The sequence below is a fragment of the Habropoda laboriosa genome, unplaced genomic scaffold (genome assembly GCF_001263275.1).
Source record: "Habropoda laboriosa isolate 0110345459 unplaced genomic scaffold, ASM126327v1 scaffold99, whole genome shotgun sequence".
Classification (NCBI taxonomy): Eukaryota; Metazoa; Arthropoda; class Insecta; order Hymenoptera; family Apidae; genus Habropoda; species Habropoda laboriosa.
The window spans coordinates 1,310,863-1,323,701 of record NW_017100239.1 but is presented as its reverse complement, the minus strand read 5'-3'; the positions used below and the strand labels follow the sequence as shown (position 1 = coordinate 1,323,701).

Below are 12,839 nucleotides of genomic sequence, written 5' to 3'. Positions count from 1 at the left end.
GAGCTCGCCTCCAATTTCCCTTAACGAGCCCGACTTAATTAATGGGGCGACGCAAATTGCGAAACAGTCGCTAATAACGCGATTAATCTTTCAAGACAACGAGTTTCGAATTTTCGAGTGGCTTCCTAAGAGGTGAACACAGGGGGGAGGCCAGAATTCTACCGCTACAACGCTACAGAGCCTAGTGTTGTTCGTTCACTCGAGGAACCGGGAAGGATGCATACGAGAGAAATCTCTCGTAGAAACTTCAATCCTTCTCACTGACACAGATCCAAAGGAGAATCGTCTCTTTCTCGTAATCACTTGTTCGTGGACACGCGGGGAAAATCAATTAGAAACGTATCATCATCTAGCGTAGAAATTTCCGACAAATCGAGAAGAAACTGTGACGCTAGGATTCATATCTCGTCACCAGCCGAGTAGAACGGAATCTATTCGAAACGAACTACAAAGAATCTTCTGTACAGATATCCAAGTGCAGACAGAACGTTCGCAGCTTCAGAAAATTCCGTATCACGGTAACGGTACTTCACCGGTGACCAAACCTCTTTCTTCCAAGAATTTCTACCGAGATACGAATCGATACAAAAGAAACACGCTAGCAACCAAAAATTTCAAACCACCTGCCAATTGATAGTAAGAGTTCCTTTCGATCCGAGTAATAAGAAAATCTTGAAGAAACGTTTGTACAACTTTACACATTCGATCGTAATGATTATCTTACACTCGTCACCAAGCTGAAGAGAAGAAGCTAAAGGTGAGCAACTAAGAGCCGACCGTTCTCCATTTCCCCGAGAGCTGTACTCCGATTTCCTCGAAGGTCCTTCCACCCGCAGGTCGCCGGTACGCACTTACACGTCCACGCGAAAGAGTTTCGAGATCCCCTCTGTCGAATCCGACGGGAGAAATTCAACGGAAGGTCGTGCGAATCGATTAAGGCCGCCTGGAGCCTCCGCCGAATGCGCCTCGGGGAGCGGCGACGAGGAAGCGGCTAATTACCAGCACAGCCACCGATTGCCGTCGATTAAACTTGTCAACCGAAAAAAAAAAAAAAAACTCGCGGCGTGTTCGTTCGATTGAACTCTGTCACGGTTTCATCTTCGCTTTGTGGGAAAGAGCAGAGTTCGAATTTAGAGAAAAAGAACAAGTGTCTGCAATTTATACGCGTTCAAACTCTGCTTCCATTCTCGAGGAAATCAAGGAGGATTTTTACCGGTGAAAAATACTTTGCGATTGCTCGGTGAAGGATTGTATTATAGGTGAGTTCGGCCGAAATTGGTGATTTTCAAACGGAATACCGATTCGCGAAATAATAAAATCACTAAGCTAACGGAGGAGAAAGGTTCTGGCAACGGTCCAGCCAGCTTCCGGTATTCTCTGGACGTTCGCGAGTGAGACACAAGGAGGAAGACGGTCTGAAAACTTGGAGAAGAGAACAACATACCCTGTACGTGACTCATTTTCCACGCTGATTTCGTTTCCGCAGAATGACCGTTCGATTCGAACTCGTGCCAAGGGATTACGGATAAACCGGAACTGAAGGAACTTTCAAGACTACCACGGCGGCCAACTTCTCCATCTTCCCTCGTTCCTCCTGCATTCTCCTTTGTAGACTGTGCTAATTCTCGATCTTACAGTCTGTCGGAACGGAGAAACACGTCCCTTCTTTCTTTCTTTTTCATATCCAGGAAATATCGTGCACGGCTCGAGTACAAGGTAAATTCCTGCGACACTCGACGTGCAGGAATTAGCGCTTTGGAGGACGCGACGCTCATCTCTGATTTACTTTTCTCGTTTAAAGTTCTAAGCAGCAGGCTTTGGTGTAACTTAAAGCAAGAGCTAACGGTGCAGTAAACACGTCGTCGTGAGTAATAAGGAATTCCCGACTCTTTGAACGCGGATTATTATCGTGATTCCCACATCTTCCTTCCTCCAATTACGCAATTCCTTTCTTTCTTCTTCTCCTTGCAGATTTCTTCACAATTTTTCCTATCCGTTCAAATTTCTCTCGAGACACTTTCTTTCAAATCTCTATCTGGTCGTATCGCTTTTATATCCCTCGGAATTACAGCTGGCAATTTCCTCCGTCTGTTTTTAACGTTCTTATTTTTACACCGAGTATTATTATACGGTGATTCCATTAGCAAGCTAAAGGGGAAAAGGAAGAGAGAAAGGAGAAAAAATATGAAAAATCGATCCTCCTCGTCGACCATCCGCTTTAACGGGAGAAACACCGACGTCCGGTGGACGATGCCACCGGCCGCGGCGATGCGAAATATGGTTTACGAACCGCGGACGGAATTTATGTCGCGTACATCTCGCACACGTGCGGGAACGTTATATCCCATTGGCCGAAGGAAGGCGCACACGATGTCGTACATAACGCGGCACCATGTAAATACCGACGACTCTGCTGAAATATCCTGGCTGGATTATCGACCGACAATGGACGGAAGGCAGGGACACAATCGAATCGTGTTTCGCTAGGGATATCGATAAACTGGCCGCGACGCGACCGTGGTGAAAATTTCACTTCATATTTGAACAGTTACACGTTATTGCTCCATTTGCAACAAACGGTCGATTTTTTAACCCTCTGCAGGGACACAATCGAATCGTGTTTCGCTAGGGATATCGATAAACTGGCCGCGACGCGACCGTGATGAAAATTTCACTTCATATTTGAACAGTTACACGTTATTGCTCCATTTGCAACAAACGGTCGATTTTTTAACCCTCTACTGTCGAGGCGGAGTCTCACAGACTATTTTCTTTTCTGCCATCTTATTTAGAACTCGGCGTTATTGTATTAAAATGAAATTAATCCAACCGATCACTCTATTCTGCAACGTTCATTAGGAAAATGCGTGATCAAGGTAAATCGGTAAGAAAAGCTGCCCGAAATGTTCTATATTTATGTATAAACTAACCGGAAGTTGAGGGCTTTACGTCCCGAAAACGGTGTCTCGACAGTAGAGGGTTAAAAACTCGTTCGCGAGTAATATTTTCTGTATCGATTTGAAAGTGTCGACGTCTTTTTGACATACCGATAGTACAGCAGGGTTGTCCTTTTTTTTCGTCGTTGATAATCGACTTAATCGAATAACGGACAGCGCAAGGCGGTCTATTGTTAGACACACGTGGAAAAAACTGTCGTCGAATAACGCTACTATCAGCCAACTGTTGCTTTGCAACACCTGACCAGATGCCAACGCGTAGCTACAGGTACGAGGAGAGTTCCTTGGAATTTTATCGACACTTTTATCCTAATCCACCTTCAACACCGCTTCTCAAACTTCCCCTTAAATCCACATTTCTCCAACGAAAAGCTACCGAACAAACATGGGGCAGGAATTCGTGGAGCGGTACTGTCGAAACGGCCAAGTTTCTCGTCAGATTCACGATTCATCGCGCGAAAGTAGACGTCGTGCGGATTTTTAAAGAGAACTCTCGCGGTATGCGCCTACGTTCCGATGAAAAAAGCGAGATGAAACGAAAAAGGAAGAAAGGGAAAAAGAAGAGCAATAAGTCGAAAGAAAAACGCGGCGTGGAGAAGCTCGATGCAAAGACAATAAGCGGTGTTCGGAAGGGGAAATTCGATTGCTCGGTCTTCACCGACTTCCAAGAATATCAGAGAATTTCCGGAACGCGGTGTTCCGCAGGACGTGGGCGAAATACGCGGTTAACACGCAGGTTCGGTCTCTTTAAACCACCTACGTATATAGATGCTCGACTATTTTTAACCAACTATTTGCTGTATGCAAAAGTAACGGCTGTCGCGTTTAAGTGGACGAATTGTAAGAAGCAACTACTCTGAAAATTCAATTCTTCCTATTCTAATCTAATCACAAGAGACATCGGCAAAACCATTGTTTCCTCTTCTGGCTATCTATTTCCGTACACCGAGAAGTGACAAACGGTGAAATTGTGAGAAAGATTTCTCGTTAGATATTCCATCGTGTTTCCTTTCATCTGCATTATTAACGAACGAAAGTATTATGACCACGCTAGAACTCGCCTATCATTCTCGAGTTCGTAAAAGAGCGAAACGCCGGAGTGTTACACAGAGACTCGGTTGGCTTTTTCGTATTCCACGTTTATCCCCTGTGGCACAGAGAGCGAGGAGGAGGCGGGAGATACTTTGGAATACAAAAGAATTGGAACTTGATGAAACCTCGTTACCGAGTTTCAGATGATCCACCGCGCTTCACGGGGGAAGAGCTATTAATCCGTGTCTACGGGACATGTTTCATTCACGGGCAATACAGGCCAGCCGTAGAATCCAAGTTTAAACGAGTTTCCGACAAGCTTCCGGAGAGGCCTAGCTACTTTCCAACCAGAGGGGGAACTAAATAATTTAACGGAGCTGCACGCGTTGCTGGTGCTTCTTTTGTGGCGTGCGTAAACGTCTAATTCAGCGTGTCGTAAAACGTTGTTCAACCTGGTAACGCTCGTTTCACGATAACTGTTTATCTTGTCGTTAAATCTCGAGCGTTCTTCGGTGTAACGAAGTTGAAAGACGCGTAGCACAGGTAGATTATAAAGGAAAGAATGAAAACACACGCGCGCAGAAACGTCTCCTGGTTAAGCGAGTTACGAGAACGAAACTGCGGGAGGAAAAATGAAGCAACTGCACGGGGGAAAATCTGGTTTCTTTTTTCTTTTTCAGAGGAACTTTCGTTCTCGCGTGAAACAAACGTCTAACGTAAAAAATCGTTTTAACGAGCTGCACAGCGTGTAGACACAAAGAGACACGCGATCGACGTTACATTCTGAATTGAATAATTCATCTGATTAAATATAATCCTCGTTCTCCATTTCCGGCTACGACACACTTCGTCCTATGGTACAGGCAACGATTCGCCGAGGTCCTAGGCAAAGTAAACACGTTTCGCCTGTCGAGACAATCGAATCCACGGAAGTACGAACAGTCAAGGACCTGAAACCTTGACCAGGGCCGTGAGAAACCGAGTTTTACGAAACGTTGATCTCCGTGGACAAGGAAAAATTCCGAATATTCCAGGTATCGATTAGCATTTGCGGATTTTCCATTTTCGAGCGAAATACCATTAGTCGTTCTCTTATTCCGTGGAAACTCGAAGCGGTTCATCAATCGGTTCTGCAGTGCCAGGATTTAATTCGCAATCTCGTCAGCGGCCAGTACTACGCGAACGTAAGCGAACATTCTATCAATTACCAAAGACGTACACCTTGCAAAAAGGATGTTTGTTCCGTGGAAGAGTGACAATGGTGAAAAGAAAATGAAATTGACGAGGATGCTTACCTCGTCGAATGATCGACGAAAGAGCCACCGTCGAGCAGTCTGAGTTTCGCGAACAGCACCGCGTTCACGAATGCTACAGCAGTCAACTCCTCCAGATCCACCTCCACGGAGAATTTGTACTTCTTCTTCTTCATCATGAAGGCCATCTCACCGAGACCGAGACACTTCACTTTGATCGCGACTCGTTTACTTCTGGGCGAAATTTGACCGACTGTTCGCGGTTCTCCAGCTTATTAATTTGAAACTGTCGGCCGGAGAACGTACACGGTGCACGACACGCGCGGACAAACCGGAAATTGTGCACTGAACGTGACCATTTAACGCGGACTTTTGCGACAGACAAACTCTTTCTCCTATATATATATATATATCCCCTTTCTTTCTTCCTCTCTCCAGGCGAATCGTCCACTAATTACCGACTATTTACCAAAATAATTATTTTTTCTTTAGTTTTCTCTCTCTTTTCTACCTATATTAGAAAAGGCAGTTCCAGGATCCTCCTTCTTACTTCTCGTTGTTCCTTTTGTTACGAATTAATTGCGATCATCCAAGGGATCTTTCTTTGTTTCTTGTTTGTTTCCTTTCGTTTTTTTTTCTTCTTCTTCTTTTTTGGTTTGTTTGCTAGTTCGAAGGATTCGTCTTATAATGTAATTGATCTCGAGCGACGAAACTGAAGATTCGAAGCCGGCTGGGCGGATCTCGAGCGAAGCTTCAACGGCATCGCTGCTCTTCTAGTGGACAGCCGCGTCTTCCGCGATCCTCTGTGGCAGTCGATGCTCAGAAACAACGTCGATTACTCGGGCACGCCATCCTCGTCGTCGAGACTGCAATTTAAAAGCCTTCGGTTAGCAAAAAATAGAGAGCAACGTGATCGTTTCGCGTACGCTATTAAACGGGTGAACATGTGTTCGAGCCTTTAACGATATTGCCTGTAATGGTCCACTGACTATCTGCGAGATTTCACGGGAGAGAGAGAGAAAACAACGATCCGGGGATATGGCTACCGCGTTTCTGGCTTGCTTCGGAACAGATGCCCTAGCTTCTGTCTACGTTAATCTTTCCATTCGGAACCTCGCACACTCTCTATTTCAATCTCGATGGAAAAAATTCGCAACCGAAAGCCTCGAGAGTTCTTTCAAAAATTCTACAGCAAAATAAAGAGTACCTAAAATTTCAGTTAAGATTAACTCACGCGTTAAAATAGCAAAGGAAGCTGCACATCAGAGTGTGCAAATAAATAAGCAACATTTACTTCCCCTCTAAACCTATAAATCTGGTAAACGTTGAAACTTCACAGCGTTCGAGTGATAAACGGTCGAAACACACGTCTCTCCAGCACTTACATTCGTTTACCATCCTCGAGCACTATAATAGAAATATTCTAATGATCGTCGTGTCTGCCGGTAGGCGCGTAGAAAAATGCAGGATGAAAAGCAGGTGGTAGAAATAGGATCGAAGAAGAGATATAGAAAAATCTTTATCGACAATCGCGTTTACCAGCAGCAAACTTCCAGGAACGAAAAGCGAGCAAACACACACACACACGGTGTGTCTAGCTGGCGTTCGCGGGTGAACGTTCGCAAACGAATGTCACTGAACCTTTATCGACATTTTCAATAGGCACGTTCGCGCACGACTTCGAAACCTATAAGCAGTACTAGAGAGAGAGAGAGAGAGAGAGAGAGAGAGAGAGAGTGAGAGAGTGAGATGGATAGAACTGTCGTGGAATGGTCAGAGAAGAGAAGAACGAGACGCGACAATGATACAATTGTTTTGAAAATGCAAATGCTCGTGCAGGCTGGAAATGCGAGCAAGAGGGAATGAACGCGGCTCTTCCTGGAGTCGAGTTTCAGGCTGCGAGAAGTAGGTGACCGCGGGCATCACAGACTCTAGTTGCTACTACACCGTCCACGAATTATTAACAGCCCTCGATGACTCTTTCGTGAATCGCTCGACCATTCACACCAGGCGTACTGTAACTATACACTCGAGGCGTACGATGGTGTAAAGTTGATAGGGTAATGTATTCGTTGGATGGCTCGTGTCGTAGGTTCCTGTCGAATTTGATCATTTTGCATAGATAGCTTCGACGAGAACCTTTTAACCCTTTCGGTAAGGCAGATTTCAATGCGTCGCGTGTGTGAAATTTTTAGCCACTACATACTGCAAAATTTCTAGTCTAGTTAAGGCAGAAAATTAACCGGGTACCCTTTTGCATAATTCTCACTTAAAATATTTCATCTTCCAGGTGTTACTTCGCGCATTTCCTATCCGTGTTTGCCTCAAGTTTACAATTTTCTTATCGGAAAACTACTAGAATTGGTCGATAAAGTAGACGGCAATTCTGGTTATCGACATAAGGGTTAAGGATTAAATCTAGGTTTAATTAAAATTAAGACTAGAAGTGTGCCAAAAGGCGCGAACTGCACGGTGTGAGTAAATTTTCCAAGCGTCTACAGGCGCCAATAGCGATGAAAGGGTTAAAAATTTGGGGGGAGGAAAACCTAAGCTTCCTCTCGTTCCACAATTTTTCCCTATTTTTTCTTTTTCAGTAACAGTTGGATTTTCCTCAAATATATTTCGCTTATGCGATGGCCTAATGCTACTCCGAGGAAATTAGAGATCGTTAAAGAGTTAAGAGCATCAACGATGGAATCGAAATCTTGTTCTTCGGTTTAATTATTTTCGTCAGGCTGATCTGATTTATATCCAACAGGTGGGAACGAAAGGATCACGATCTTGTTGTTACAATCTAGATTGTGTATAATGTGTCGGAAATAGATGGTTTCTTGGAAGGTGTGATTACGCGGAAGAAATGAAGTGTTTTGTTAGATTGTACCATCTTTTGTAGTAATCGTTCATCTGATATCTATCATTATATCGAAATTAATCCTCGAACTCCGAGTCGGACTCTAGATATCCACGATTTTCACATTTTCTTGCGTTTCAAACGTGTAGCCCACCGATCCCGAGTATAAAGTAGACTACTTTAATTTTGTTTAATTACTTTCTTTCACTTTTCATACTGCCCTATCCTTTTTATTTTATCGCAAACGTGGAAGTCGCAACATTATAAATAAGCGGGAAACTTATCTCTATACGCTTAGAAAATAATAAAAAAAAAAAAAAAATTGATCATTTTTGGCGCTTCAAGTCGAGAAAAATTTGAGCGTTAAAGGGTTAAAACATGTTAGAGCGTTGATAAAAGTTCGTTAGAACGTATGAAACTTTAGAGTCCCACTCACTCTTAGAAGATTAGTAAGGTTAGATTGAAAAAAATACCGATAGATTTAATAATGTATAAAATTGAATAGCTACCGTGTTCTTCGATACTGAAATTAGTCTAATTTGCGTTTGAATGCAGGTACGCGTGTGGAAGCTCGGCGGGTAGAATCGCGAATGAAATATCTTCGATTCGGAGGCAACAATGACGTTTACGAGCGAATAAAACTTTCTACGCAGGCTGGTTGGCTCGTTAACGAAGAGCAAAAAGCGAGTTTAACACGATCCACCGAAACCGAGCCGAAGCTCCAGAAACGAGCAACCTTGACAACGTTGCCGGAGAGACGTGAAACGCGAACAGTGAATTTACACTAGCACGATACCAACGGTATTAGAATATTTATACGGGTACGAACAGTGGTGGGATTTTGATTTAGAACGATAAGATAAGAATTCATCGAAGTAACCGATTCGCGAATCTTCAAATTACCAACAGCCAACTTTCTCTCCCTCGTTTCTCATTGTTCTTACGATTATTTATCGATCGAAGAATAAAGAACTCGTCGACGTAAGCGAGCCTTACGACGAAATGCTTTACGATCGTTGTTCTCGATTAGAGATAAAGAATAATTTTCAACATATCGATGTGTCATCGATAACGTTCACGGCACAATTAAGTCTTTGAATTAGTCTCTGATAATTACGAAAGCTCCGCACCTACGTCGACACTTTTCTTCGTAGCAGTTTATTCGCAAAGGTACAAAGACGCGGGAATTTTGAATGTCAAACAATCGAGCAATTCAACGATTTGTAGAATTCGATTGTTCCTAACCTCTTTCTTTTTCCTCTATCGAAAGACAATGAAAAGAGAGAGAGATTTCGATTGGTGATACAACACGAGAGAAGATACGCGTGGTATCGATCGAGGAAAAAAACCAAGGTTGCTCACGGTAACTTTAAACACAAAGAGAAGAATTTAGCGTTTCGTTACAGGTGGACCACCCGGTAGAAACTGGAGCTGGATCCGAGGAGGAAGACCCACCGCCTGTCCACAGATGTTTCATTATGCCATCAGATGCAATCCTTCGGAGTACTTGGCAATTACGATAACGAAAGAATAATGATTCGAGGCATAGAATTGTTAAGTACGGGCGGAGATCGTTCTTCAATTTCTTAATCGCATGCAACCGCTAACACCGCGAATACGCGATCAATCGAAACGATACATCGTTTGCAGGCAACGTTCAAATTTCACCAATCATCCTTAATCTCGATATTTTACAACTCGATACACGTTCTTCACAATCCACCTGTCGTATTTTCCACGCACTTACACTTTTATTGCACTAAATATTACCGAGATGGTTAATGTTAAATTATTCGATCACCGTCAATGACAGGTTTTTCGAAAAAAATAACACTGAAATTCTTTTAGGAAAAAAAAGGCACGTAAACTGCTACGTATTTCGGCAATTTTTACGAGAGATACGAACCTGTCGTTTCAACTGTTCCGTTAAGCTCTATATAACGTTAACGATACTAATGTTCGCGTTTCCAACGATGCAATTTGTTTAAACAAACTGTCTGTCACGTGTCACGCCGCTACACACCTCGTTTATATAACATACGGGGGATCGGGGAACATGTTACCGTCGTGTATAACCTCGCAACGATACAGTACTCGAAAAAAAGCGCGAAAAGAACGATAATCGTGTGCTGGCGGAAACGATTTTGGCTATTTTAGCTATTTTCAGGCCTAGAGCGAGGAACGTGACCGGCTAGAAACAACGCGTGAATAATCGTGATGACATTTTCGAATTGACATTGAGATTTTCTAAAGATAAAATTACGCGAGAATAAACAAGCGATATATCGTTTTCATCGGTTCGTCCATTCCCCTGACGGATCTCGGGGATATCAATTTTCGATATTTCGCGATGGACAGTTCGCTGCGATACACTTTTACCTACTCCCCCGTCAAATCAAGCTTATTTGCAACACGTCAAATACGACGATCGTGTTTATCGTATTTATTATAGCCGTACATAACCAGTTTCATCGAAGCATCGCAAACAACAATACCCGAAACGACTCTACCGTATTGTCACAACATTTATTCGACGTATTCACGGGATTCCAAAACACACCTTAAGAACGTGAACTGCACTAAAGCAAGAATAATACGAGAGGAGACAACGATACGGTGCTTCGTAGAAATACAAAACGATCGTCTCATAATGGCAGGTGCAGGACAATTTCCGTCTTGACTTTATAACCTCTCCTTTCATCTTGTCGTTGATGTTCCGACAAGTGTACTCGAGCTTTATCTCGCGAATCTGTCAAGTCGCATGGCGTACGGAAACGAAAAACCATCCTCGATGCCGACGAGTACCACCACGGACTGCGAGATTATCAATGATACGCGACGCCCGTTCGAAAAAAGAAGCCACAAGAGAAAAAATAGACGTCAGCTCTGAATTGTACTCACTCGTCTTCGAATCGTTCCCGGTTTTAACGATACTAGCCGATCTCGCACAGTCTCACACTTTTCATGATTACAAAACTCGCCCCTCCGGGAAACCACGAAAATTACTAACGAGCCTCGACAAGAGAACCCGACAAATTTAACAGGAAAAATAGCTTCCTCACATCCGACGGAACGGAGGTCGTCTGTGAACTGACGCGTCTCGACACTAGTTCACTCTCCAACGTCGCTGCGCCACCTGTCGTTTACGTTTAACAAACTACGTTCGAGCAAATATTCTATTGGTTTTTAAGTTAATGCGCGACGAGAAAGACACATCCTCTGATTGGTCCTCGTCGAGACGTCTAGAAGAATTTCTAGCGCGTTCCTATACAGTTCTGTCACTAGAGTCGAATAACTTCCGTTTCTTCCATAATAACGAACAATATTTTCGCCAATTGAAATGTGCGGTTAGAAAGAATGATATATACTTTCTCGATTCAAATCTTATGCGATGTTGCAGAAATTTGAGTAAAATAAAAAATAATAGTATCGGAGACACTTTCGAAGTAGCTCACGTGTAACCTAGTAATTACTGCGCCAGTTACGTATCCGAACAATGCGTTGTATCGTATAATGTAATAAATATTCTAATGTATTCGTATATATGTATCGTTAAATTCTGTATACGAATGTTACCTAAAAATTTATCTAGATAAGTAATTTTTTTATGCCTTAAATATTTGAAATAAATACTAAAAAATACATAATGAACAATTCAATTTCTACCTTTTGTTATTTTCAAATACGTATTATTCATTGGTTGCTTGTCACCTAAGCGAACATATTTATTACCTTTAATTTGTTAATGTAAATACAAGTACGTAATAATATAGAAGGTTAAAAATCTTACGAATACCTTTTATCTAACATCCGCTAATCTGTACTGAAATCTTTTATAAAGAAAGAAATCGTTGCGTCTTTAAAAGATTCTACGATACGAAGGAAATGCAGATGTAATTAAAGGAAAGATATTAATTCATAGAACGAGACGACAAATTACCAAATTCAGTTCGTAGTTGTTGCGCGCTCCCCAGGCAGTTCATCCGCAATTCGTCGTAACAAAGTAGACTTCCGGGATCTTAGTGCTCGAATGGCCGACGCCAAGGTTGTCTTTTCTGTCAAACGAAATTATTCCAAACGCGAGTGAAATCATGTAAATGTTCACCTGTCCTTTGAAAAAATCGTACAAACGTAGGTTGATCGATGCGTGAATCGAGGAATCGGGGTGTGTCCGCGGTTTTAATGAACATTAACGCAAGAAGAGGCACCGGTGTCCCTTCAGGTTTTGGATCCAGCGAGAGGGTAATCCCTGTTCTTTGCTGGGGGTGCGAATAGAGGCGTGCAACTATAAAAGCGTGCGACAGCGAAACACGAGGCGCAATAAGTCCGCTAGAGAATGCGATTCAGATGATCCAAATTACTTGACAGTCAAATCGACATTATGAATTCGAGTTAGTGTGCTTTTTAGTGATGTCGTGTCGAACTTTGTACGCGCGAAGCTTGTTTTGCTTTCCGATCTAGAACCAGTGAATTATTTTGTTCGTATTCAAATGAATCGTGCTGATAAATTATGAGGTTGACGCTCGATCGTTAGCGAGTCCCATCACAAGTGGAAATTCTTCCCGTCCGCTTCGATTGTTTGCATCGAATTCATTACTCAAATGGTATTCTCAGTCTACTAACAAAATAAAAATTAAGTTGCATTCGAGAGATATACTGAGTAAAGTGCAATCACTCGTGGAAAGCATATTTCTCATTTGATTTCTTGTTATTCCATAAATAGAATGCAAATATTGTCTTTTTTTT

General features: G+C 42.6%; 2 protein-coding genes across 4 annotated transcripts in view; one reads left to right on the top strand and one right to left on the bottom strand.

Annotated features, from left to right (window-relative positions):
• LOC108571762 (protein FAM102A) overlaps window positions 1-11,142 on the bottom strand; it is a 49,480-nt gene extending 38,338 nt beyond the window's left edge. For both annotated transcript variants that reach the window (XM_017933885.1, XM_017933884.1), the window contains exons 1-2: window positions 10,995-11,142; window positions 5,285-6,108 (exon numbers count right to left, since the gene is read on the bottom strand). In XM_017933885.1, coding sequence (XP_017789374.1) covers window positions 5,285-5,430 — 146 coding nt within the window. In that variant the 5' untranslated portion in view covers window positions 5,431-6,108; window positions 10,995-11,142. The remainder of the gene's footprint in view (window positions 1-5,284; window positions 6,109-10,994) is intronic.
• Window positions 11,143-12,121: 979 nt separating this feature from the next.
• The window catches only part of LOC108571774 (rab GTPase-activating protein 1-like), a 7,501-nt gene continuing 6,783 nt past the window's right edge, over window positions 12,122-12,839 (top strand). Inside the window, exon 1 of one of the 2 annotated variants that reach the window (XM_017933906.1) lies at window positions 12,122-12,484. In XM_017933906.1, the coding sequence (XP_017789395.1) occupies window positions 12,475-12,484 (10 nt within the window). In that variant the 5' untranslated portion in view covers window positions 12,122-12,474. Of the gene's footprint in view, window positions 12,485-12,583; window positions 12,698-12,839 lie in introns of those variants that run through there. The other variant, XM_017933907.1, reaches the window with a different exon arrangement.